Here is a 24,367-nt window from a genome sequence, read left to right as displayed (position 1 = left end):
CCCCCCCCCCCTCCCTCTCCCCCCCCCTCAGATTCAGAGTCATCTTTTTTGTGGTTTTTCATATTGAACAATTGTTCTTTTGAAAGCTCCCTTTTCCCTGTCCTTTTGCACCTCCTGCAGCCACTCCAGTGGCTTGCGGGGTGGGGGGAGGACGTTTCCTCCCAGTCTTCTTTCCCGGTCTTCCCAGCACATCCCCCAGGGAGGATCCCGTGGCCTGCCTGCTCTGTCCCAGGGGGCTCCTGTCCGATCTTCCCATCACTTCCCGGGGGAGGCTCCCAGATGCTGGCGGCTGCCCGCAGTCGCCCCTAGCTCATGCGCTGTCCCCTAGCATCATGTGGACCCCTCTGCATCCCTGGCGCTGTCCGCCCATTTTCCCTCTTCCTTGGGCCTTCCTTCCTTCCTTCCTTCCTTCCTTCCTTCCTTCCTTCCTTCCTTCCTTCCTTCCTTCCTTCCAATCAGCCCTTTCTCTTTCCAGCTGTCTGTTCTCTCCACGGATGACATCGCATGCTCCCGTTCTTTGTCATTCATTCCGTGCCCCCTGTGGCTGCCTGCTCCCCCCTGCCCAGTGCCTGCCCATTGCCCTCTGCGTCTGCGTGAGGCTCGTCTTCTGTTCTCTAAACACTCTCGGTTGTAGTCTTGGGGCTCTCGAACCGCGACGGGAAATGTTGGCTTTGGAAAACCTGTGCTTCGTTTCTGGCACCAGCCTGGGGCCATTAAGGGAGTCTTGCAGTTTCCTGAAGGCCATCCAGGCTTTCTCCTGCTCCTGTTAAATCCTGGCTGCGACTCAGAGTCAGTCTGTACTGTCTGCTCGAGATGGAGACGAGAGAGGCAGCCTGGCATAGGGGATAGAGAGCCGGCCTCAGCCTCAGGGAGACCTGGGTTCAAGTCCGCCTCTGGCCCCTTCTGACTGCGTCACCCTGGGCATGTCACTTAAGCTCTCAGTGCCCCAGGCAACTCTCTTTGACATCCGGTGAGGGGAAAGCCCTGATCCACCTCCATCTTTTCTCACTCTTTTGTCCTTTCTGCTGCCTTCCCCACTGCTCGCTGCCCTCTCTCTCCGGGGCACCTTCTGCTCTCTGGGCTTTTGCAGGGCTGCTCTCCTACCTCTTAGAGGACTGGCTGCTGCTTCTTGTTCCTTTTTGCTGGATCCTCTTCCCTGTGCTGCTCCCTTAACTCCCTGTGACCGGCCCCCAGGGTTCTGTCCTGGACCCTCTTTCTCCTTTATTCACTCTCTCGAGGACCCAATCAGCCCCATGGGTTCCATTGGCATCCCTTGGAAAGATGCGCCTCCTACATAGCAACGCTTGTCTCTCTTCCTGCGTTCCCTTTTCCCATTGCCAGCTGTTTCTAAAACGTTTCAAACTGGATGCCTCCTAATCAATTCAAACTAAACCTGTAGGACACAAATCTCATGATCTTTACTTCACTCCCACCCCTCTGTCAAATGCCTCTGTTTCTGTCCAAGGCACCACACCCCTGGGTCTGCCAGCATCCTTGGTTACTAATTGCTGTTAACACTGTGCCTGGGACGTGCTAAGAGCTTGACAGATGCTTGTGTCTGTCCTTCCTGTGGCATCCTTAATTCCTTCCTCTCCCTTATTTCACAAATCTGTTGACAATTTGTGCTGTTCTTAGCTCCACAGCATCTGTTCTATGCAAGCCTGTGTCTCCACTCATGGGGCTGCCTGCCACCTTAGCTCAGAATCGCATCGCCCCTTACCTGGCCTGCTGCTCCGGCCTGCTAACCAATCTCCTTGCCTGTCCTTTCCTCCCTCTTTTCTATCCTTGAGTCAACTGCCAAGGTGAATTTCCTTGGGTACAGATTGCACCCAGACACTCCCCTCATCAAAAAATTCTAGTGACTCCCTGTTGCCTTGAGCCTAAAATGTCACTTCCCCTGCTTGACTTTTCAAGCTCGATCCGTCTTGCCCCAAACCTATTTTTTTTCACCATTAGTGGACATTATGCTCCCCGTTGCCTCCTTTGTTCTCATCAATCTGACCTTCTGTCTTTTACTAGTATGTGGACTCCATCTCTCATCTTCGAGCCTTTGCATTAACCACTTCCCATGCCTGGAAAGCATGCTTCCTCATCCCTTCTTCACGGCATCCTTCATTTTAATGCCTTGCATAAGCACATCCTTCTTCACAAGGCCCTCTTCTTCTCTTGTATTTATTCAGCAAATATTTATATTCTGTATATATTTATTTATGTGTACGCTGCTTTTTCCCCCCTTCTTATTAAAAGATAAGATCCTTGACAGTAGAGATTATTTCATTTTTGTCTGTGTCTCGAGTGCCAAGCATAGTGCTTGGTGACCAATAGGTGCTTAATAAATTCTTGAGAGGTGATTGGGAGAGGAAATCTTTTCACCAGCTCTCCACACCATTGCAATCACAGGTCTGATCCCGTGTGTGTGTGTGTGTGTGTGTGTGTGCGTGCATGTGCATGTGCATGTGTGTGTTGGGTGAAGGGGAGAAGAGAGTGGGTAACTACAGTGAATTGCAGATGACATGCCCCAATTCCTTTGTTAGCCATTTAAAAGAATTGAATATGGATTCATTGCATTGGAAACTGGCCTTCTGTTAGTTAACGAGTTGCTTGATAGATTGACTAATTCCCCAAGGCCAGTGGAAAAGACTGAGGTGGATTCCCCCATGCCCACACACCAGCCTCAGTTCCCTGGTGCACAGGAAGGCTGTGTAGTCTGGCTGTTCTGTCATGTCTGGTCTGCCCTTTCCTCTGGGTCTCCTTCCTTGCCTCGGAGGCAGAGGGATTTCTCCCTGGGCTCATCTTTTTGTTCTCCCCTCCTCCTGTCTCTCTGTCCCCTCACTCCCCAACCTGCTTTTACTCCACTTGGCCCTGTCCCCTCCGTCCTTGAGGCTTACATTTCTCCAAGTAGGTCGGTGTGGTAGTAGAGCCTTAGCAGCTCCGAGGGCAGATCTCTGGGCCATTTCAAGTTCTGCATTTGATGACCATGGGTTTTGTTTTTTTTTCCTGACTTCTCTGGATTTCCCCCCACACCTCCGCTGCCTTCCTTCTTGCTTCTGGCCTTTCTGTCTCTCATTGGTGGGCTTTTCTGGAAACCTCCATTATGAAGAAGGATCCTGGCCATCCACCCTTCCTTCTTCTTCCAGCTCTGATACTGATTCCTGGCCTGTCCCTCCACCTCCCCTCCCCATTTAGGTGTTTTTCCTCCATCTTACATTTGTAAGCTTTTGAAAGCTTTTTTGTTTGTATTTGGATTTCCATTGCCTAGCATGGTGCCTGGCGCATACTAATAAGCCTTTAATAAATGCCTGTTGGCTCTTATTGCCTTGAATGGCCCTTCTGGTTCCAAACCCACGACTGTGAGCATGAGGGCCCGCCCTTCTGGGGGGTTCTGGGGATGGCACTGGGAATTAGCTGGGAAGCATTGGAACAGTTGGGAGTGAGGAGAGAATGTGTTCCACTCAAGGGAACAGCCTGTGCATGGAGGCAGCTCATACATGGCTGCAAATGACCCAGTGGTCCTCGGAGCTCTGGAGAGGGGCCTCTCACATCCGTTTGCAGAACGCATTAGGAACTGGACTGATGTCAGTTCATTTTGTCCTGCCCGCCAGCTGGAGCGAAGGGAGTCATTGGCCCAGCTCTGTGAATGTGAATCACCAGAAGCCAGGGACTGCCTGGATGATTATCATTCAGCTCAAGAGTTCATTGTTTCTTGGGCTTTTGGAATCAGGAGAGAAAAATAAGGGAGTAATTTATTTTATGCCTCTTTTTACATTATGTTTTAATACCACTGATAGACTTTTTATCAACCTGGAGGGGAATACTGGGGACATTCATAACTGTGGTCATTACTGTTCTGCTGGGAAGGAAAATGGATCGCAGAGCCTCAACGGCTCTCCTGAAATCACGTAACAAACATTGGCTGGCCGAAGAGAATGCTCGGGTTTCTGTGCCCGTGTGATGCTGTGGTCTATGCTAACCTCGCTCTAAGACAAAATCCCATTCTGGGGAGCTTTGCAGGATCTGTGCACTGGAAGGGCCCCCAGAAGCCCCCAAGGGTCTGGACTCTAACTCCCCAGCAGCCCCCTCTGCCACAGGCCGGGCTTCCCTGGTCCTCTCTGGCCCCTGGCTCTTCTAGGCTTCCACTCCTTTCCAAGGCTGCTGGTCCCCTTCTGCTTGGGGACAGCTTTCGCTTACAGTCGGGAAGAAATTTGGGACATCAAGCCCTAACCTGACTCTTTTCAGCTTCTACCCATTGCTTGTGGCTGTGCCTTCTGGGGCCCTTCAGATACTAGACAAGAGCTTTCACTTTTCCCTCCCCAAGGTCCTTTCAAGGCCAGTCAGAGTCCTTTTAGAGGGTCCTCATGGGGTGACCCAGAGAACCGTCTCTATCCTAATGAATCTCCTCGCATTCTCTTCTGCAATGGCCTTGCAAAAAGTCAGCCTGGAACCGAACGCAGATCTGCCAACGTGGCCTAACGAGGGCCAGGTACAACGTCACCATCTACTCCTGCAGCCTATTACAGCCTTCTCTTTCTTGGCTGCACTTTCATGTATCACACAATTCATGCTGAATCATATTGAGCTTGTGGCCCACTGAAACCCCCAGATCAGAGAGTCAGGGGGCCTTGTGCAGAGAGTGCCAGCCTTGGAGCCAGGAGGACTTTCTAGCAATAGCTGCAGCCTCGAACCTCCCCCTCTGCAGTCAAGAGGGTCCCTCCTGCTCATTATCATTGTCCCTGACCCATCCTCGCCTCAGCTACCCACGTCTTCTTCTTCAGGCCCTGCCTGCCGCTCCTCAAAAACCTTCTGGAACTCCCTATTATTTAGAAGCCAGATGCGTGGTAAGTGTTGAGGACCCAGGAGGTCCCTCAGATACTGCATCAGCAGCCCTGAAGAGACTGGCTGGCTCCCTCCTGAAGGTGAATGCCTTGAGGATTTTAAGCAGCTAGAGGGACCCCGAGGATAGAGTGCTGGACTTGTGTTCAGGAAGACCTCAGTTTAGATCCAGTTTCAGGCGCCTACTAGCTGTGTAATCTTGGGTCATCACTTACCTTGTTTGCGTGAGCTTCCCCAAATGTAAAATGAAAATAACGATAGCACCTTCTCTGCTCCCCACCCCCGCCAGGGTTCTCAGGAAGATCAAATGGCATAATATTTGTAAAGTGCTTATAAGGCTCTAGCGGTGCCCAACACATAGCAAGCACTATAGAAAAGCTTGTTTGTTACTGTTGTTTCTCACCCCAAGTATTCTTCCTTCCAGCTTCTTATCCCCATTACCTCCTGTAACGTCGTGTAGAAAGACGGCCAGCTAGGGTTTTATTCTGTCCAGTCCCTTCACCATGCCCACCTCGCAGAGCTGTTGTGAGCTAGCTCAGGGAGGGAAAGTTTTCTAAACCATAATGTGTTATAGCAATGCAAACTCTTGTTACCGTTGCTGTTTTCATTATTAGCATTAGCATTATCTGACTTTGGCTAGATTTCTCCTTTTCCCGTATTGTATTTTGTCTTTTTGTAGTTCTTTGTAGATATTAGAGATTAACAAAGAGAACCGAGCAGAAGTGAAAGGAGGAGCCTTAGGAGGTCATAGATTCCTCCTCATTGGATGTCTTCAGGAGAAGGCTAGACCATTACTTGTCCAGTTTGTTGTAGAGGGAATTCCCTTCCAAATAGATGGTGGGAGGGAGACAGACAGACAGACAGAGAGACAGAGAGAGAGATTTATTAAGTGTTAGGTGTTCATTATTTGCCATGTTGGAAGCAAAAGGAAAGACAGCCTGTGCCCTCTAGGAGCTTCCGTTCCAACTGGGTAAGACGACACAGTGCTCAATGAAGGGAGTGAGTGGGTAATCTGTGGGGAGATGACGTGCCAGGTTGCAGGGAGGTCTGGCACTTGATAAGAGCAGTCCACCGCAGAGGAGCCAGAGGTGGCGTCCCAAGCTTATCATGCGATGGACGTGGTTGGTGAGCAGGGCCTTGACAAGGTTGCTTCAGGAAGTGCTTTGTAACCCTTTCAGATGTGGTTGTGACTAATGCCTTTGAGGCCCCTTCTGGATCTGAGATTTGGTAAAGATTCTGGGCCATGTGAATTTTCTTCCCTGTTCGATTGTAATGATTCTGAAAGTGGAAGCCCTGTATGGTTTGATTTTTGCACCTCCCGTGGAGGCCACGGTGCCTTCCTCTCAGTAGGGTTGTGTTGGGTTTGGGGAACTTTCCCTGCCCTCCCTGACTTCTCCTCCGCTGCTTCTCTTCCCCTCAACCCAGCGGCTTAGCACACGGCTGCCTGTATGTGTTCGCCTGGGCTGGGTAATAGACGCTTGTTAAATTCCTTTGGAATCCAGCTGCAGCCAGTGGAGGAGTCCGGGCACAGCTGCTTTATCCCCTCACCCAGCCCTTTTGTAAACCCACAAACGTTCCCTGTCCCAGAGTTCTTCCCCTTTGGCTGCCCCTGCTTGGGTGTTGTTGGCAAAGGTAGGACGTGCTGAACATTCATGTCATGGAGATGTATCAGCAATGGTCACTTATGGAAGAGTCCCAGGAGCCAGCTCCTCCACACATGGGCAGCAGATTCGAGTTCTAATGAGGTTGGGATCCCTAGCTTTTTTTTTTTTTTTTTTGGTTCCTTCAGTCACTGTCAAATGAGATTCTCCTAGTAATAACTTAAGTGTTTGCTAAAAAGGAAAAATAACTTCAGGAGCAGAGGGAGGGCACCCATTTGCAATGGAAATGTTTCTCTGGAATTTACCATCAACCGGAACCCACTCTGTTACCTGAGAAACATGTGGAACTTTCTTGGACACAGGTCTCAAAATTTATTCTCACTTAAGAGAGGCAGCATGCCACCTGCTGGGACTGGTCCAGGTCCATGAATAGGGCTCTAATTCTGAATTACATTCCATCCATCGACAGGAGCAGTTAATGTCTTTCTGGACTCACCCGGTACCATTTTCGGAAGGTTACCATCGATTCCACCTTGGCCCTAGTTACATACATTATCGCCTGTATCATTATTCAGAAGAATAATGTATGGAAAGGGGGAAAAAATGTCCCTTTCCTAATGGGTTACCTCGAATCAACTTCTAAAAGAGCTGAACTAAGCAAACCTGATGAGAGAGAGAGAGAAAGATGGGAGAGAGAAAGACAGAGAGACAGAGTCAGAGAGAGAGAGAGAGAGAGAGAGAGAGAAGAGAAATCAGTGCAAATAAGCACTAGGATGGAGAGGTGTCTGTGGGAAATTGTAGCAAATCAAGAATAAATAAATGAATGAACAGGTAGATAAATAAAACATCTATTTATTTTTTCCTCATGTATTTTATTAGATTTTGTTGATACCTTTAGTTGCTGTTTCACCCAAATTTCCTTTGGAATCCTTTCACCTCCCCCAGAGCCATCCCTTAAAATAGTTTGTTTTTTTTTTTTTTAAATAGAAAGAAGAGAAGAATAATTCAGCAAAGCTAATCAATACATTCGGAAAAAATAAAATGCAAAATTCAGCATCCATGAGGGCTCCCCCTCATTTCTACAAAGGAGTAGAAGGACTTAAACATTTATTTTATTCATTCATTCATTCATTCATTCATTCATTCATTCATTCATTTATTTATTTTTAGGCAATTGGGGTTAAGTGACTTGCCTAGGGTCACAGAGCTAGTAAGTGTCAAGTGTTTGGTCTGAGGTCAGATTTGAACTCAGGTTCTCCTGACTTCAGGACTGGTGCTGTATCCCCTGCGCCACCTAGCTGCCCCCTAAAACATTTATTTTAAACAACATTTCCAAGGTAGTTTCTCCACAAGCCAGCTGTTGGCACAGTGGACAGAGTGCTTGCTCTGGAGTGAGAAAGACTTTAGTTCAAATCCAAACTCCAACACCAAACACTTACTTGATGTGTGATCCTGAGGAAGTCACTTAACCTCCATCTGTCTCAGTTTCCACATCTGTAAAATAAGGATACTAAGAATACCCGCCAGCCAGTGTAGACATTCCAACATAATGTTTGTGGATTTGCTTTGCAATCCTTAGAGCATTATGTAAACTACCATTATTATCCAGTACTTAACATAGTACCAGGCACACAGTAGGTGCTTAATGAATGCTTTTTTAACTAACTGATGAACTGGTCACTGACAATTTATATTTCTTCCTACACAAATTTTTTATGTATGTTCTTTTTCCATTACTTTATCTGACACAGCAATCTGCTATCAGTTCTAGAAGAAACATAGCTAAACACACATCATGTTGAGACAGTGGATTGGAAGTCAGGATACCTGGGTTTTTGGCCTCAATTTTGCCCCTCTTGGAGATGTTCACTTCCTCAATTTGCCTCATCTGTAAAATGAAGGTCTAGGGCTGGGTGGTCTCCAAGGCTCCATCTCTGTTAATTTCCTAGGTAAAATATTCCATAATTTCATGACGGTTATGGAGTAAAAGAGATTATTTGCGTTACCCGCAAAGGGGATCATTTGTCTAAATGTTAAGGGAGAAAGAGCATGGAGGCTTCACGTCAAGATCCCTTTAGCTTAACTTGAGCTCTGTGTTTTTTATGGATCTCTAAGGTTTGTGTTCAGCTGCAGACATTGCAGTCAGTGCATTCTAGAGCCACGGCCCTGAACATTCACTACAACTCAGCGGATATCATCCTTCTTCAGTCATTTCCATTTCAGCGCCAGTCATGTGAAGGCCCCATATTATGATTATTGCTATTTACCATTTTCATAACGGTTCCTTTGAGAAATGACAGGGCAACATAGATGTGTGTTGTATAGAGACAAAGTATCTAGACCAGTGTCTGATTTGAAATACTTTACTGGCATAAGAATATTCCCTATTATTAAGACAACTGATTGAAATTTGCCATTTATTAAAGGAGAGTTAGAGAAAAACTGGCAATTCAAAAGTGAATCTGAGAGGGAACAATTAGGTTCAGAATATGGCACCCTAGAGTTGGGCTCCATTGACAAATACTGGAAATACTGAACATATCCATGCTCCTTTTTGGCAAAACCCTACCCATGATGTAGGGGATCATTTACTGTTCAGGCAGATGAGGAGCACAAAGCCAAAGCTGGAGTTCAAATTTCCAGAACTGAAACATGCAAGGGTTTTCCCTGGTGAGAACTGTCATTGATTCTTGTGGAAACACCGAGTCTGATTCACGTCCTTGCTCCTCTTTAGCACTGGCCAGAGTTTTCCTTTTTTTTTTTTTTTTTTTAAGGTCCTCATTTTCTGTTCTTCTTTCATTTCCCTTTCTTCCTGCTCTGCTCAGCTTGACAGATATCCATTTTCTCCCACTTTACATTCTGATGAGTGCAGATCCTGGTTATCAGTCTTTTTCTTATGGAGAATTGGAATATTCCTCATTTTTGAGGTAACAGTGAAGGTTATTAGATTGGCCTAAAGAGGATAAATGTAGATTTTTTGAAATAAAAGGCATCTTTTTTTTAGCTCACTACCCAGTCTTCTAGCTCATCTGGATGGCATGTCTTTAAAAAAGTGAAAAATGAGTTCAATTCTGTTCTTGACTTATTTGGACAGCAACAGCAATGACCATAATAATAAAAATAACTCAGATATCTATAGCATGTTGTGGTTTGTATAGGCAATTCCTTCCTAAGAACCCGATGAGGGGGTAGATGCATATTTTCACCCTCATTTTATAGAGAAGGAATCCGATGCTTAGAGTGGAGACATCAGTAATCATTCGTGAAGTGTCCAAACTGGAGCCTAAACCCTGAGGTTTCTGGCTTTTAAGTCATGGGTCTCTTTTCCTTGGCACCACCCACTCTTGCCTTCATATATTTGAAAAGTGAGTTCTCTGGCTTGAGAGAACACTTGTGTTCTGTGGCACCTTGTCTGTCAGTCTAATTCAATGAAAAAAGAGCCAGAAGGATGGGAGCTGAGGAGGCAAAAAATAGAATCAGGTATATCAACCTGAGTCCCTGTCCCGTCTGAGACTAGAGTTGAGTTTCTCTGGTCATCAATTCCTCAAGAGCAGAGCGGGGAGTGGGGACATACAAATAAACAAGATACAGTCTTAAACTTTCATAGTATAATGAAAGAATACTGAGTTGGAGGCCAAAGGATCCATTTTTGAATCTTGGTTCTGTGAACTTAGCAGGGTTCCTGGCCCAATGTGGGTACCTCTTCAATGCTAGCTGACTGACTGATTCTCTTCTTATCATGTCTTAAGGGAGCACTCTATCTGCCCTTCACTGTGTTCTGCAAGTATTAGGTGCGTAATCCATATTTCTGGAGTGAAGGAAAGGAAGATTGAATGTACAATAAGTGCCTAATACATTTTTCTTAACTTGTACATCATTTGTATCATTCAAAGCATCCCGTGTGTTGCAGAGTCAAAACCCCTGAGTTAATGAGTGCTTGGGAGTCACACTTACATTATCAACAAGCCACTCCTTGAATTCTTTAAGAATTGGGGGGGGGGCGGTGTTTCTGATTGTGTTAACCTATAATCTTCCCTCAAAGCCCCTTCCCCTTAGGACTGGATGAGTCTGTGAAATGGAAGCTGATAAACTCACCCCGCATTTGAATTGGATGGTTCTTCTGAAGCCCGCCAAGGAGCTGATAGCTTGAGGCTGTTTTTCTTTGGTTGTTGACTTGTTTGTAAGCTCTGACTTCATCTCACCTTGCTCTCTCCGGTGTTTCCTTTGCAGGGCAACTTTGTGGCGAGCATGACTGCAATTCTAAGACAGATGGAAGATTATCACTACGCTCACCTGATCAAGACTTTTGGAAAGATGAGGACTGATGTGGTGGTGAGTTCACTGCTGACCCTAAGCCCATACCAGATGGGCTGGTGGAATGATGGTATACATGCTTTAACATCTCAAGTCACAACCTTAGCCATTGTAGCTGTTTGAGACAGAAAAAATGAGTGAATGTGGATTCGCAAAATTGGAGGGGGCTAGGGCAGCAGACCTAAAACCTGAAATAGTTCCCAAACCATTGAAATACAGATTCAGGGTATTGAAAAATGTAGCAAATATCTAGGGTCAGTCACAATTCTGGATGATGACCTTGGCTCTTGGAACAGCTCACTTGGGAGCTGTCCTCCTTTGCCTCTGTTCAGTCCTGGCCTGCTGTTCTGCCATCTACAACATCACAGAGTCCAGAAAATTCAGCTGGCAGGAGGGTTCAAGTGTTAAGAAAAAGAATCCACTTTGATTTATTGGGCCCCTCCTGTGTACCAGAGCCCAAGGGTCCAAAGACAACACAAAAGTAGGCAGAGAATTCTCAGCCCTCAAAGAGCCGCCATTTTTAGTGAACACAGTAAAAATGTCCATTTGAGTGTGGCTATGTGTGAGAATTGACTGCATACAAAACAAGGAAACCACTGAGCAGAACTGAAGAGGGCTTACTTTTCCCATCTTGCTCCCAGTCTCAGATGTTTGTGAAGCCCAGTTCTTCCTGAGAGATCATGGTCCACCAAGTGGATGCAAAGCACCTGCTTATTCAGAACCCTCTCTGGAGTCTTCTGTGAGTGAGAGGGCTGAGTTTCAAAGTGATTCCCTTTCAGCTGCAGGCAAGGTAAAACAGAAGAAGGGTTGGTACAAACAAATCAAACAATTAATTAGAGTAGGTGTTCACTATCAGTAGACCAGCCATTGATTTGTGCTTTCTGTGTGTTGAAATTTGGGAGAAGCTACCGAGGGATAATCAAAAGTAGCTAGTAATTAGTTTGTGAGTAGAATTTCCTATTGTAGGAAGGAACCCAAGTGTGTTTTCAGTTTTAAATGGCCCTGGATTATTAATTAGCTACAAGACTGAAGCTCAGCCCCATTTCTTCTTGTTGTTCCCTAGTCATTCTCACTCCAACTATGATACCACTTAATTAGGGACTGCTACAGTAGAAGGGATTTATAGCTACTTCCATAATGACCTGGAAATTGCATCACCATTCAGCAAGTGCTTTTTGCAAATTACCCACCCAACATGTCGGCCTCATTCCCTTCAGTTAGGTGCTGACCTCAACCTGGACAAGTTAGACTTCAGATCCTGCTCTGTGGGGACCTCGGTCACAGTGGGAGAGAATGTTGGGGGAGTATCTCAGTTAAATCGCTCTGCTGTGGAAGCACCTTTGTTTGGGGGCGGGAAAGCACTGTATCTTCTTCATCAAATGACAGTCTCAGAAGTAGGAGGGACTGCAGAAATCCTCCGGCTGAACCTTTGCCAGAGCCAGAGTCCCATGTGCACCACCCCATCTAGCCAGCGTCCTACTTTTCCTTAAAGATCTCTTGTCTTCAAGATGGAACCCGCCACCTCCAGTGGTGGCAGCCCACTCCACTTTCTGATAACTCTCACTGCCGGCAGCTTCTTAGTCACCGTGAGCCTCGAGTTTCATCCTGTGATGTTCTACCCAGTACTCCTGGTTCTTAACTTTGGAGCCAAGAACAAAGATGAGTAATGCAAAGCCTCATCCTCATCCTCATCCTCATCTTCATCATTAAGGTCACACGGGAAGTGTCTGACACAAGTTTACATGGCAGGTCTTACCAAATTTAAGCCCAGCTTTTTATCCAGAAGGCCATCTAGCTGCCTCTCTTTTGTTTTTTACGTGATTTTCCCTTAATGTTTTAAACAAAATGCTCATTTTTATTCTTTAACTTGATATTTTCTAAAGGGCAGCAATAGACTGGGTTACCCACAAATCCAGCTTTAGTCAGAACCCACAGCCATCAGCAGCAATGTGCGTGCCTGCATGCCGGCTTGCGTGTTTGTGCTGCACATGTCTGCATGCTTATGTGGAGTGCACATACAGTATTCCCTAGGAGACCAGTCTGCCCCCAATCTGTTTTACACTGAATCAGAAACAACAAATCCCTTTGATGACTCACTTGCTCATTTCCATTTAGGTCTTTGGCTGTCTTTTTTTCCCCCTGAAAGCTTCACATTAATGAAGGATTATTTTATTTCTGTATCATTCGGGCTTAATCTTCAAACAGATCTCTGAACCATATTTAGGTCAGTGGACGTAATGAACAAGAGAGTTTTGCCATATGGAAAAACAGAGTCATTGAGCTCGAGCTCACCAGCAAAATAAGGGTTCACTCCTGCTCTCTAAGACTTTTCCTCCTAAACCTGGCTTGGTAGAAAACCTTGGGGCAGGGCATAAGCGGCATGACTTTCGAGTATTTAACCCCAGAGTACAATAGGGAGACAAAGTGTTCTGTGGAAAGAAGGCTAGCCTTGGAGTCATGATGACCTGGGTTCTAATCCTGCCTCCGATACATCCAATTGTCCATGAACTTCTCAGCATCCTGCAAGGTGCAGAAGGGTCCTGTCTGCATGGAGGAAGGGAGTAGTTCTTTGTTTTCCCTTAGTGTTCCTCACCCTGGAGCATTCACAGTGTGGTTTGTGCCACCCCTCCCCCAACTAAAACAGTCCCGTGTGTTGTTTCTTTAAAGAGTGTGTGTGTGTGTGTGTGTGTGTGTGTGTGTGTGTGTAAGATAGCCTAGACCCAGGCTGCAGACTGATAGAAGCACAAGATCCTGACAACGAAAGATCCAACCCAATGAACCTACTGTGTGCAGAGTATGGTGCTGGGGAGAGGGAGTTAACCCAAGAGTTTATTGGCACATGGAACATCCATATGAGGAAACTCCCTCTGTCAATGCAGGCTGTCACTTTCTTTGTAACTTATACTCTTACAGAGTTGTCCAAAGCACTCAAAGACTGTGGAACTTAACCAGGGTCAAAGAGCCAGTATGTCTCAGAAGTCGTAGGGGTAACAGTACTTCCCACCCTCCGGCCCACCCCTTCTACTTCTAGGCCACCCTTAATGGCCATTGTCCAGGGAGCAGTGGCCAGCTGTCCCCACCGACTGCCCTATACAGGGCAGGAGGGCTAGACGTGCCAGGCACCGCCCCCGTCTTGTCCACCATCTCCTTTTGGACCTCAGTGGAAACAGGCTAAGACCTTGAACCCCAGAGCCTCGGGAACAACCGTGCTTCCATCCCGGTCCCCTCAGCCACGGTCTTGAGAATCAGCCCTTGTGTTGATGCAGCCTGGCTGTAAATGCTCCTGAAGACTTAGGAAAGAAAGTTCTGTCCCCAAAGTCATTGGCGCGGTCAGATGGGCCCGCCTTAGAAAGTAAAGAAGGGGTCTTCCCGTCTGCTCTGCTGCTGCTCCCTCAGGGCCCTGCCCTCTGACTTGCAGCTGCAACCTTCCCTGTGCTTTGTCTCTCCATCAGAATGTGTCCTCCCCGAGAGCAGGCGCTGTCTGACTTTCCTATTTGTATCTGCAGCACTTAGTACAGTTCTGTGCACATAGTAAACACTTAATAAATGCATAAATCATTCATACCTGGCTGGATGGCCAGCTATAACCACTAGGCTGTGCTGCCTTTCAGGGGCTAGGCTCCCAAGACAAACATTAAACACTGTCCTTGCCCTAAAGAGCTTCCATTTGGGGAGGGGGGTGCAAAGTGTCTGCAGGTAAGCTCGTTCTAAAGTATTTGAGGGATGGGCCAGAGAATGCTAACGAGGTAGGTTACATGAGGCTTCCCATTGGAGAGGACCTGGAGTTTAACTTATAGGAAGACAGGAACAAGGACACGAGTGGGGAGGGCAGGTCAGCCAGGGTGTGGAGGTGGTTGATGGGAAATCCCTGTCTGTAGTCAGGTGAGGCTGGGCTGGGTCTTCCGTGAGTGGTTGTTGGAACAAACCCACCAGCTTCCACCTCTCGTTGCCCTTCTGTAACTGGCACACCTCCCCTTATCCCATTCTGGGTCTCGGGGCCGTCTTCTTTCCCTCACGCCTTGGTTCCCCTCTCTCAGGCTCTAACCGCGTAGCCGTAACCTTGGACCGGGATTACTTTAAGTGGCCACGCACTTTAATAGCAGATTCAGAGAGCCAGAAACACTGGCAGCCGGTAAAATAAAGCATTTTATGTAGGTGATTCTCCCTTAGAACTTTTCTCTGAATATTTAAATGTTCGTATTTATTGATGTTTTATTAGATTCATATAATAAAAACAAGGACATTTCTTTTAAAATAAAATAATAAAACCAATCACCAAAATCTGCGCTATGAATAGCAGCCAAGGAGTTACCCTCCAGCTCCAATCTTTGTCTTCGTGGTCAGAGGGGGAGCGTGGAAGAAAAGGCTGAGCAGAGAAATGAAGGCTGACTTCCCCGCAATGCTTCAGGAACCAGGGGCCAGATATGTGTTGTAAATTGGACTCCAGTTGTTTCATGAATCATTGTCTGCTCAAGGTGAACCTCTCTTCCAGTCTGTCTAACTGGTCTGTCCAGTTGTACCTCATCTCACTGGGGCATCATGTCCCTTCTGCTTCAGGTCTGATCATGTGTACCCTGCCCTGGTTTCTATGCAATGTTTCCAAACCCATTGCCTTGCCAGGGGGAGCAGTGTCTTGGGGTTAGGTCTTTCTCCCTCTCCGTCTCCCCAACTCATGACTTCCCCATAGAATGAAGTTTCTTCAAGGTCGAAAAACCTAGAAACTTGGGGAAGTCTGAGGAATGCTTTTGCACCATCCCCCACCCTCCCTTTCCTTTAGCCCATCGAGCATCCAGGGGCATGTGTCTGGAGGAAGGGGCTGCCTCCCATAGGAGGAGCAGCCAGAAGGCCAGTTGGGCTCCCAGTAGGCCAGAGTGTCATGGAGAATGATAAACAATATGCCTGGAAAGGTAGGGCCAAGCCATACAGTAAAAGGCTTTAAATACCAAACAGAGGGCCTTGTGTTCCATCCTCAAGGCCCAAGATACCTTGTCCTTTGTCTCACAAAAGGAGAGTTACTTAATCAGAACCAAAAAGCTTCAACCTCCTACAAAATTCCCCTGGACCTTTTGGAGAATTATTGTTGGCCTGGACAGCCCGAGTCTATTATGATAAGGATTAGGCAAAATGAGGGTAATAAAATTAATCTGATTTACGGAGTCTAATGGCAATCTTTCCTTGAGCACATGGATGGCAAAGGCGACGGATCTGGCATTTAGGACTTCTTGGTCTTGATTTCCCAGGGGAATTGTTTCTCTCCTCTGAGCAGTCCTGAATAACAATGAAAGGGAGACAATTTCGTTTCCATTTTCAACTGACGTTTGTGTCTTGAATGTCATCAAATTATGCAGATGCAATTGTTAACCTCTTTGTGTAGCAGTTGATCCTATGTAAAATTTCTTAGAATATGTCCGTATCCGTTAACCACAAAAATTTGCTTTAAGAAAAAATCTTTGGAACTCAGCATATTAGGAGCTAAATACCAAACACATTAGGTTATCAATCAGGAGTTTTTCAATGTCCTATGTTTTGAATGTGTCAGTGTTCTGAAATGTCCATTGTTTTTTAATTTATTCATCTAATATTTTTAATTATTGATACATCTTTTTTTAGAACACCAACCCTTTCCCAGCGCCTATCCAAACAAACTCCCTACAAAGTACATTCCCTGAATTTTTTTTTTTTTTTTGCAAATCCAGCCAATATCTGGATTGTAAATGAGAGCACCCACTGCTTTCCGTTTTCAAGGTTAGTGATCCACCCATTGGTTGCAAAAAGGAAAGATCAAATTGTGCCAACTTGGCCTCTTATATTTAGCCCCATTTTGTTGCCTGTCACTGTTTTTATCCATTGTTTTCTTTTTTTTCTGCACACTATATCATTTCATGTGAGTCTGCTGGCGTTCCTCCCACAGGTGAACAAACAAACTCAGAAAAAAGGTGGGCAGCCCCGTGGGGTGGTCGGTTGTCAGCTATTGCCGAGTGGTCTCTTGCATTGGAAGTGTCTCCGTATTTTGTGTGTGTATGCTGTGTGTTTGTGTGCACATATTGTGTGTGTGTGTGTTTGTGTTTGTTCACATGCATTTGTTGCGTGCGTGTGTGGTGTGGGTATGCACTGCAGGGTGTCTGTGCTCTCTCAAACAATGCAGAACATTAAAGCTTGGCAGAAGGACATTTTGAGCTGACGTAATCAAGAAGTCCATCATCCTGGAGCTAACCCAGCGATGAGCCTCTCACAGTTTACTGATCTTGCTATCAAAGGAATAGAAACACAGTTCATTGCTGGGCCTGTTCGCAAAGACTCTGCTGCTCAGTCTTAACAAAGCCAGCGTCCCCTCCCCACCAGAAGAGGATAGCGACATCTCTGGAGGAGACGTGTCCAACACCCACTGAGGTCTCATATCATGAATGTTTATACATTACTGGTGAAGCTGCAGCTGGAAGTTAGTACACAGCATGGTATTGGAATCAACTTAATTGATACTTATTTAATGGGGCCACTGGAATTTCTACATTATATGATATTAAACATTGACTGAAGATGAGGAGAATTATGTAAACCTTCTTACAATTCAATGGAATGTGAATGAATGTACTGAGAAGACCCTGAGCTGGGGTTTGTGCTTCGTACTAGAAAATGCAGAAGGCCAAGAGCGGTTTGTTGATTATTCATCTTTGAAGAATGACCTGTGAAGTCACTGGCAATTTCATGAAAATAAAATAAAACTGAATCTTGGGGCTCAGTAAAAAGTGCAACCTGATTATTAAAACATGAACTCTGTTCCAAATAAATTTTGAACAAAAAGCAAAAAGAATTTCCCTGATGAATCTCCAAAAAGGGTACAGTGAAATACCTGCATTGAAGAACATGTCTTTGCTGACTTTGAACAAAGTCTGGTGTGGAGGGCAGGAATCAGGGCCCTGGGCAGCCTCGAATCAGCTGGTTATTGGCCATTGGCTTTTTGAGAATTCCGTTGTCTGAACTTTAAAAGGAGGATAAATATAATAAAAGGAGCTGTTAGTTGTAAAGGGAAGCCTCCCAGGGTCTTATCAAAGGCAGCACATGACATTTGCAATGAACACGCTAATGCGGAGATGGCTCTGAGCTCCAGCATCGGGTTCCCATCCCTTAGCTTTTACCAAACATCGGTACGACGCTGGCCCCAGCATGCTTTTGGAGAGGAGGCTCTCCTGGCTCCGCTTTCCCAGGCGCTGCTGCGGGCTTAAGCCAGCCCCACTGCCTCATTATTATTTAGGAGATTAAGAAAATGAGAAAGTTCGACTTAGCTGCTTCAGCTCATGCTCCATCAATGCCAATATTGCTTCTCTGTTTTCTGTTTGAATTTGCCGGGGAGCAAGCTGAGGTTCCTGAAAACTGAGCGTGGTCTTCTGATCCTCCCATGGAGTTTGGCTCATGTCAGCCAAAGAATTGTTGTGCCAGAGAGAAGGAATACCCAGAACCACTGTCACCTTTTCTGGGATGCCAGCAGGAAAGGTGGCCTGATATAAACCAACAGTAACACTAGACTTAATCTTCATGACAGTTCAAAGCAGTACGCAGAACTCATTAGACCTTCTGACAGATGACAATCATAGCCAGCATTTATACGTTGCTTTAAGATTTTCAAAGCATATTCAATTCAATTAATGTTATTAAGCACCTATTAGGCACTGTGCTAAGGGTTGGGGATACAAAAATACAAAAGACAGTCCCTGCCCTCAAGGAACTTACAGTCTGATGGGGGAGGCAACATAAGACAAATATATACAATGCAAACTCTATATGGAATAAATAAGAAATGATTGACAGAGGGAAGGCACTAGAATTAAGAGGGGTTAGGGAAGCCTTCCTATAGAAAGTGGGGTTTTAGTTGTGACTTAAAGGAAGCCAGGGAGGTCAGTGGTCAGCACAGAGGAGAGAGAGCGTTCCAGGCATGGGGGATGGCCAGAAGAAATACCCAAAGCGTGATGTTCTTCTGCCCTCAGAATAACTCTAACAGCTCTTATTATGCCCATTTACAAGTACAGAAATTGAGGTAAGGAAAGGTCACCGACTTATCCAGGTCAGTTATAAGAATCAGAAACAAAATCTGATCTCACATTTTCTACACTGATATCCAGGGATTTTTCACTGGCCCACCTGGCTGCCTGTTATTGGCTGTAATTAGGTAGCCATGGTATAATGGTATATGAATGTATGGCATTTGTAATCCTCCTGAACAGTGCCCCATAGCCCAGAAACCCTGTGGGAGACTGCAGTATCTCTTCTTGATTTAGCATATTTTTTTTTTAAAGAATGTAATAAACAAAGAAACAGAAAGGCCATTTTCAACCGATACTTCCTATTATCTCCATTCTGAATAGAATAGCTAGAGACTGGGCAAGGTTGTTGATGCAGAAGGCAGATGTAAGCCCAGCTCCCCTTCAGCATCTTCGAATGACAAAAAATGCACCAAGCAGAGTAAAAGAACAATAATAGAAAACAGGAGAAAAGAAATAAATCCTCGCAAAGAAAGTGGCCCTGACAGGCCAGCGGAGGGACTGAAGAAATGAGTCAACACAAAAGAGCTCTCAATACGGTACAGAAATAGGACAGGGTAATAGAATGCCGAGAGATGTCTCCAGAAGTTAACTGTGACACTCCAGCCCTGCAGTGAGATCTGGAGGAAAAAGAGTTGAATGAACTCAAGGAGCCCCAACATAATTTAAGAGCTTAACTGGTGACGTGTGGTACAAACTGTTCCCCAAAGGGTACGCAGACCATCAGGCTTGCAGTCCCAAATTGTGAGTTGATCCAAACACATGGGTCTCCCCACATGTGTCCCTTGATGGTTTCGGTGTGTGACCACTCTTGACCTTGGCCACTTTATCCTATGGTGGGAGAGAGTGACCCAGATTTAAGGTACATTGTTATTGTTCTAGATTTTTCCATTTATTGAATAAATGTGAGATTTATTCTTGAGGAAAAAGGGAAAGAAAGGAGGTGCAGAATTAGAATTATTTAATGAGATTTTGAAAAGAGAATCGAAGGTTTTAAGCAGAAGCTGAGAATTTTTAGTGAAGGGCTATACAGCTTGGCAAAGCAAAGGGAAGTGATGGAGATCAGACTCACAGAACTCCCACAAGGTACACACCGAACGAAAGACCAGGGGCAGGAAAATTGGAAGAAAGCATGAGATTTCTGCAGATGAAATTGAAAGAGCCAGAAGTCCCACATCCAGCGCAGCATTAAATGAACAAGCAGTCACAGCAACATGATCCAACATATGCCTCTATCATATTTCCACAACACGTACTATTCTTTTTCCTGAACGTATTTGAACTAGAGTAGATTTTCAGAATCCACAGGAGACAAACAAAATGGAATCTCCAAGTGAAAGGAAACTCAGGGACCATCTCATCCCCCCCATGTACTCCAGGCATCCCCAGGAGAACCACCCAACAAGTGGTCCTCTGGGCCTGCTTCAAGAGGCGGCCCCGCCCACGTTGGACAGCGCTCTTTGGCAGGAAGATTTCCTGATGTTGAACTAACATTGGCTTCTCTTCCCCCCCGCTTTCTTTTAGGGCAGTTGGGGTTAAGTGACTTGCCCAGGGTCACACAGCTAGTGTCAAATGTTTGGTGTGAGGCTGGATTTGAACTCAGGTCCTCCTGACTTCAGGGCTGGTACTCTATCCACTGTGCCACCTAGCTGCCCCTCTCTTCCCCTTCTTGACTGTGTTTCCTCTTACAAGATTCATCCCACTGCTCCAGCCTGTCAAGACCCCTTTGGATCCTGACTCTGTCCTCCAATATGGTCGCCAGCCCTCCCAGCTTTGTGTTTTCTGCAGATTTCACGAGTATGTCACCTCTGCCTTTGCCCAAGTCATTGATACAAAAGTGACACAGCTCTGGGCAAAGTGCAGATCTCTGGTGTGCTCCCCTCTCCACTCTCAGGGCATCATTAACAACCACTCTTTCAGCTGGGTCATCCAACCTGTCAATTTATCTGTATAGAGCTGTCATCTCTTCATCTTCTTCACAAGAAAAAAATTGGAAAAAATCAAAACAGTAAAACTAGAATCAGAAGAAAAGATAAAGACTGGGGGGATAAATTGCTTTATATATCATTAATAAAACTCTACCATGAAAATCTATAAAATTCAGAGCTATTCCCCAGTAAACTAATGCCAAAAGTGTATCAACAATTTTCAAAAGACAAATGAACTATCAGTAACCTGCTTGGCAAAATATTCCGAATCACCAGTAATAGAGAAGTACAATTGAAAGCAACCACCAAACTAGCCAATATGTTAAAAGATTTGAAAGAATTCTTTAAGTAGCTGTGGCAAGATGAGCACAATAATTCCCTGCTCATGCAACTGTAAATAGGCTTAGGCAATGTCAAAACAATCTTGAATTATCCAGGAAAATTAACTAATTGGTTTGTGCTCTTTGATCCAGAGATCTCCCTACCAGAACCTTATTCCTAGAAGTCACCGACAAGAGTAGATGCATATAAACAAATGTTAAAAATTGTTTTTATAAGTAAGAGGGGAAAAATAAAATGCTAAATAAGAGTAGATGCATAAAAGCAAAATGCTTATAATGATGTCATTTTGATAAGAAGGTGGAAACCAAACTATGTACTCTGTCACTGGGGATTGGTTAACTAGCTGGCCCATGTGTGCTTCACGTGGTCAGATAGTGTAATATTGCTGTATCATAAAGGGATGGATAATAGACATGAAGAATTCAGGGCAACATAGGAAGACTTCATATAAACTGATGGCAGGGGATGAGTGGGGAGCCACGAGAAGAGAGCATATAGTGACCACAGCAGTGTAAATAAGGAGGGGCTACAGCAGGCCGTACAACTTGGGGTGAAAGACAGAAGGCAACATGGGCAATATGCTATCAGTGTTAAAGCAGCCGTACATCATTTATGTTGACAGTCAGTAAAGGAGAAAATGAAAGATGACATGTTGTATCGGTCTCCATGGTTCTTTGAGGCCATTTGGCTTAGAGGATGGGCTTCTCATGATCCTTTGTGTCATGCCCCCATTAGGCAATCTGGTGAAGCCTATGGATCTCTTTTCAGGCTAATTTTTAAATGCACAAAATAAAAAGGAAACCATTTATTAGAATACAAGTAGCAAAAATATTTTTTTAAAAGCCAAGTTCAGGGTTCTAAGTTAAGGAGGAAGATGGTTATTGTAAATTGACTATTGTGTCAAAAAACTCTTTTCTTTTTAAGAATGACTATAACATTGCTATGATTTTCTGTTACCATTATCTTGTTTACTGTTTTATCCTTCAACCACATGCTAACCTCCATGAGGTTGGTGTCTTTGACTTATCTCCACTTTATGTCTTCTCCAGTGTTTATCACAGTTACAAGTCAAGGTTGTAAATTCATTTATATTCACTAAACATTACTCAGTCATGTTATTAGTCATTTGGTGCTATCTTTGTACAACTATAGTTTAAGTATAAAGACTAGAAAGTAGTGTTTGTAGACATAAATCCTTTATAAATGTATGACATCCAGTGGGATGACCTGTATCTTGGTGTGCTGAGTTAACCATCCCCTTCCAGTGATCTCCCGGCAGTGCTGGGTGGCTCTCTATTAATAATATTGTAAAACTGACACAGGCTTTGGTGTTGTCTTATTCTTGTGGTTCTTTCTATCTTCAATATTCAATGACTCAAAGAATTTCCTCAGTCATTTATTTCAGACATGTCTGAAAAGGTCTTTCCATGTGAGAGAGATTGTTTGAAAAAGAAGGTATAATTAATATAGAATTCCTATAAAATACATCTACATTAGTGTTCTGTGTGTTTTTCATTTAGCTGAAAGAGAGAGGTTCTTTGAAAATCTAGTCCATTAATCAAGTAAGTTTTTGCCAGCAGTTTAGTATCACTTGGGATCTGTGATGATGACGGCTCTTTTCAAACATTTTTCCCTTTTGTTTTAGGACTTTCTAATGGAAACATTCATCATGTTTAAAAATCTCATTGGCAAGAACGTCTATCCTTCCGACTGGATTATAATGAATATGATGCAGAATAAGTAAGTACAAAGAAAAAGCCCGCCGCATGTCCTGGGATGGCAATTTCCTGAGAATCTGGAACAGTGGCATTGCTCTGAGAAGTTGTCATTGCTTTCACCAGGTGCATGGATTGGGCTTTGGACCCAAGGAATGTTTTGGAAGATTCCAGCATAGGGATTAGCTGTGGTCTGCTAAGGTGAGAGGGAGGATGGAAAGAGGGGAAGAAGGAAGCAAAGAAGGGAGGGAGGGAGAGAGGAAGGAGCTTGTAGAAAAGCAAGACTAATTTATCTCAGTTGGTCATGTAACTTAGAGTTTATTGCTTTCCTTTGCTTCATTCCCATTTCCAACTTCCTCTAACCTCATGAAATATGTTTGCATTTCACATAACTCATATCAAAGGGAAAAAAAGAATCAGTGTCTCATATTGAGTGGACCTTGATGCTTGTTTATATCAACAGTTGGAATGTTTTCTCTTTTCTGATTTAATGGGCTTGGGTTTGAAACTTGGCTTCTGTTTTGTTTTGTTTTTTTGTGGTTGTTTTGTTTTGTTTTGTTTTGTTTTGTTTTGTTTTTTGTGAAAAGACAATGCACCAGCCTGTTGGCTTATCTACCTAGTAGACCTTTCTGGCCTCTTATTCTCTGCTCACATTTGGACACTGTTTAAACTTAGTGTTTAAAATGGATGTTTTGGGAAGTATTTGTTACTGGGGGAGAAAAGCATTATTCCCAACCTAACTTACAATTCTGCAGATAACAAAGGGAGGTGCTCCTTATGCTGTCTCCCCTCATGGATCTGGATCAGATAGAGGCCATGCTGTGCGCTGCCGTCTTTGCCTTTTCGTGGGGGCGCTCTGGGTTTCATAGTAGGGCTTGCATTCATTGTGTGTGGCCCTTTTTCAAGGGAGGACATCAGAGTGAGGCGGACTCTGTCTTTAATAAAGGTAAATAGTCACCATGCATCTTCTATCCTGTGTTTTTAAATTTCCACGGTTTCTTCTTCATGCTCAAGTTTTTCAGACTGACCCAGAAACAGATCAAATACTGAGACTTTGAATGTAGTTACTTTGGGTAGAAAAAACAGACTCTATAATGGGTTCCTTCTCAAAAATAATTTCATCCAAAAAGCCTGTTTTAAGTGTTTGGTGTGTATAAATGCTGACAGTGTTGAGTGCTCAGGTTACAAACAAAAACTAAAACCATCCCTGCCCTCCAGAAGTTTACATTCTAATAGCTCGTCTGTATGTGTTTTATTTTCTTCTCACAAAAAAGCATCAAATTAAAGTGTGTTCAAGTAAAAGTCTAGGAAACATCCAGGCCATATGCTAGTTTCTTTCTTTCTTTCTTTCTTTCTTTCTTTCTTTCTTTCTTTCTTTCTTTCTTTCTTTCTTTCTTTCTTTCTTTCTTTCTTTCTTTCTTTCTTTCTTTCTTTCTCTCTTTCTTTCTTTCTTTCTTTCTTTCTTCCTTCCTTCCTTCCTTCCTTCCTTCCTTCCTTCCTTCCTTCCTTCCTTCCTTCCTTCCTTCCTTCCTTCCTTCCTTCCTTCCTTTCTTCCTTTCTTCCTTCCTTCCTTCCTTCCTTCCTTCCTTCCTTCCTTCCTT

At 44.7% G+C, this 24,367-nt stretch overlaps 1 protein-coding gene across 1 annotated transcript in view; it reads left to right on the top strand.

Annotated features, from left to right (window-relative positions):
* The window catches only part of DOCK1 (dedicator of cytokinesis 1), a 523,683-nt gene that overhangs the window by 293,454 nt on the left and 205,862 nt on the right, over positions 1-24,367 (top strand). Inside the window, exons 27-28 of the mRNA XM_027855939.1 lie at positions 10,662-10,763; positions 22,697-22,791. Of these exons, the coding sequence (XP_027711740.1) occupies positions 10,662-10,763; positions 22,697-22,791 (197 nt within the window). The remainder of the gene's footprint in view (positions 1-10,661; positions 10,764-22,696; positions 22,792-24,367) is intronic.

The sequence above is a fragment of the Vombatus ursinus genome, unplaced genomic scaffold (assembly GCF_900497805.2).
Source record: "Vombatus ursinus unplaced genomic scaffold, bare-nosed wombat genome assembly UNPS02011353.1, whole genome shotgun sequence".
In the NCBI taxonomy this organism is placed as follows: Eukaryota; Metazoa; Chordata; class Mammalia; order Diprotodontia; family Vombatidae; genus Vombatus; species Vombatus ursinus.
The sequence above is the reverse complement of the archived record's forward strand: the minus strand, read 5'-3'. Positions and strand labels throughout refer to the sequence as shown.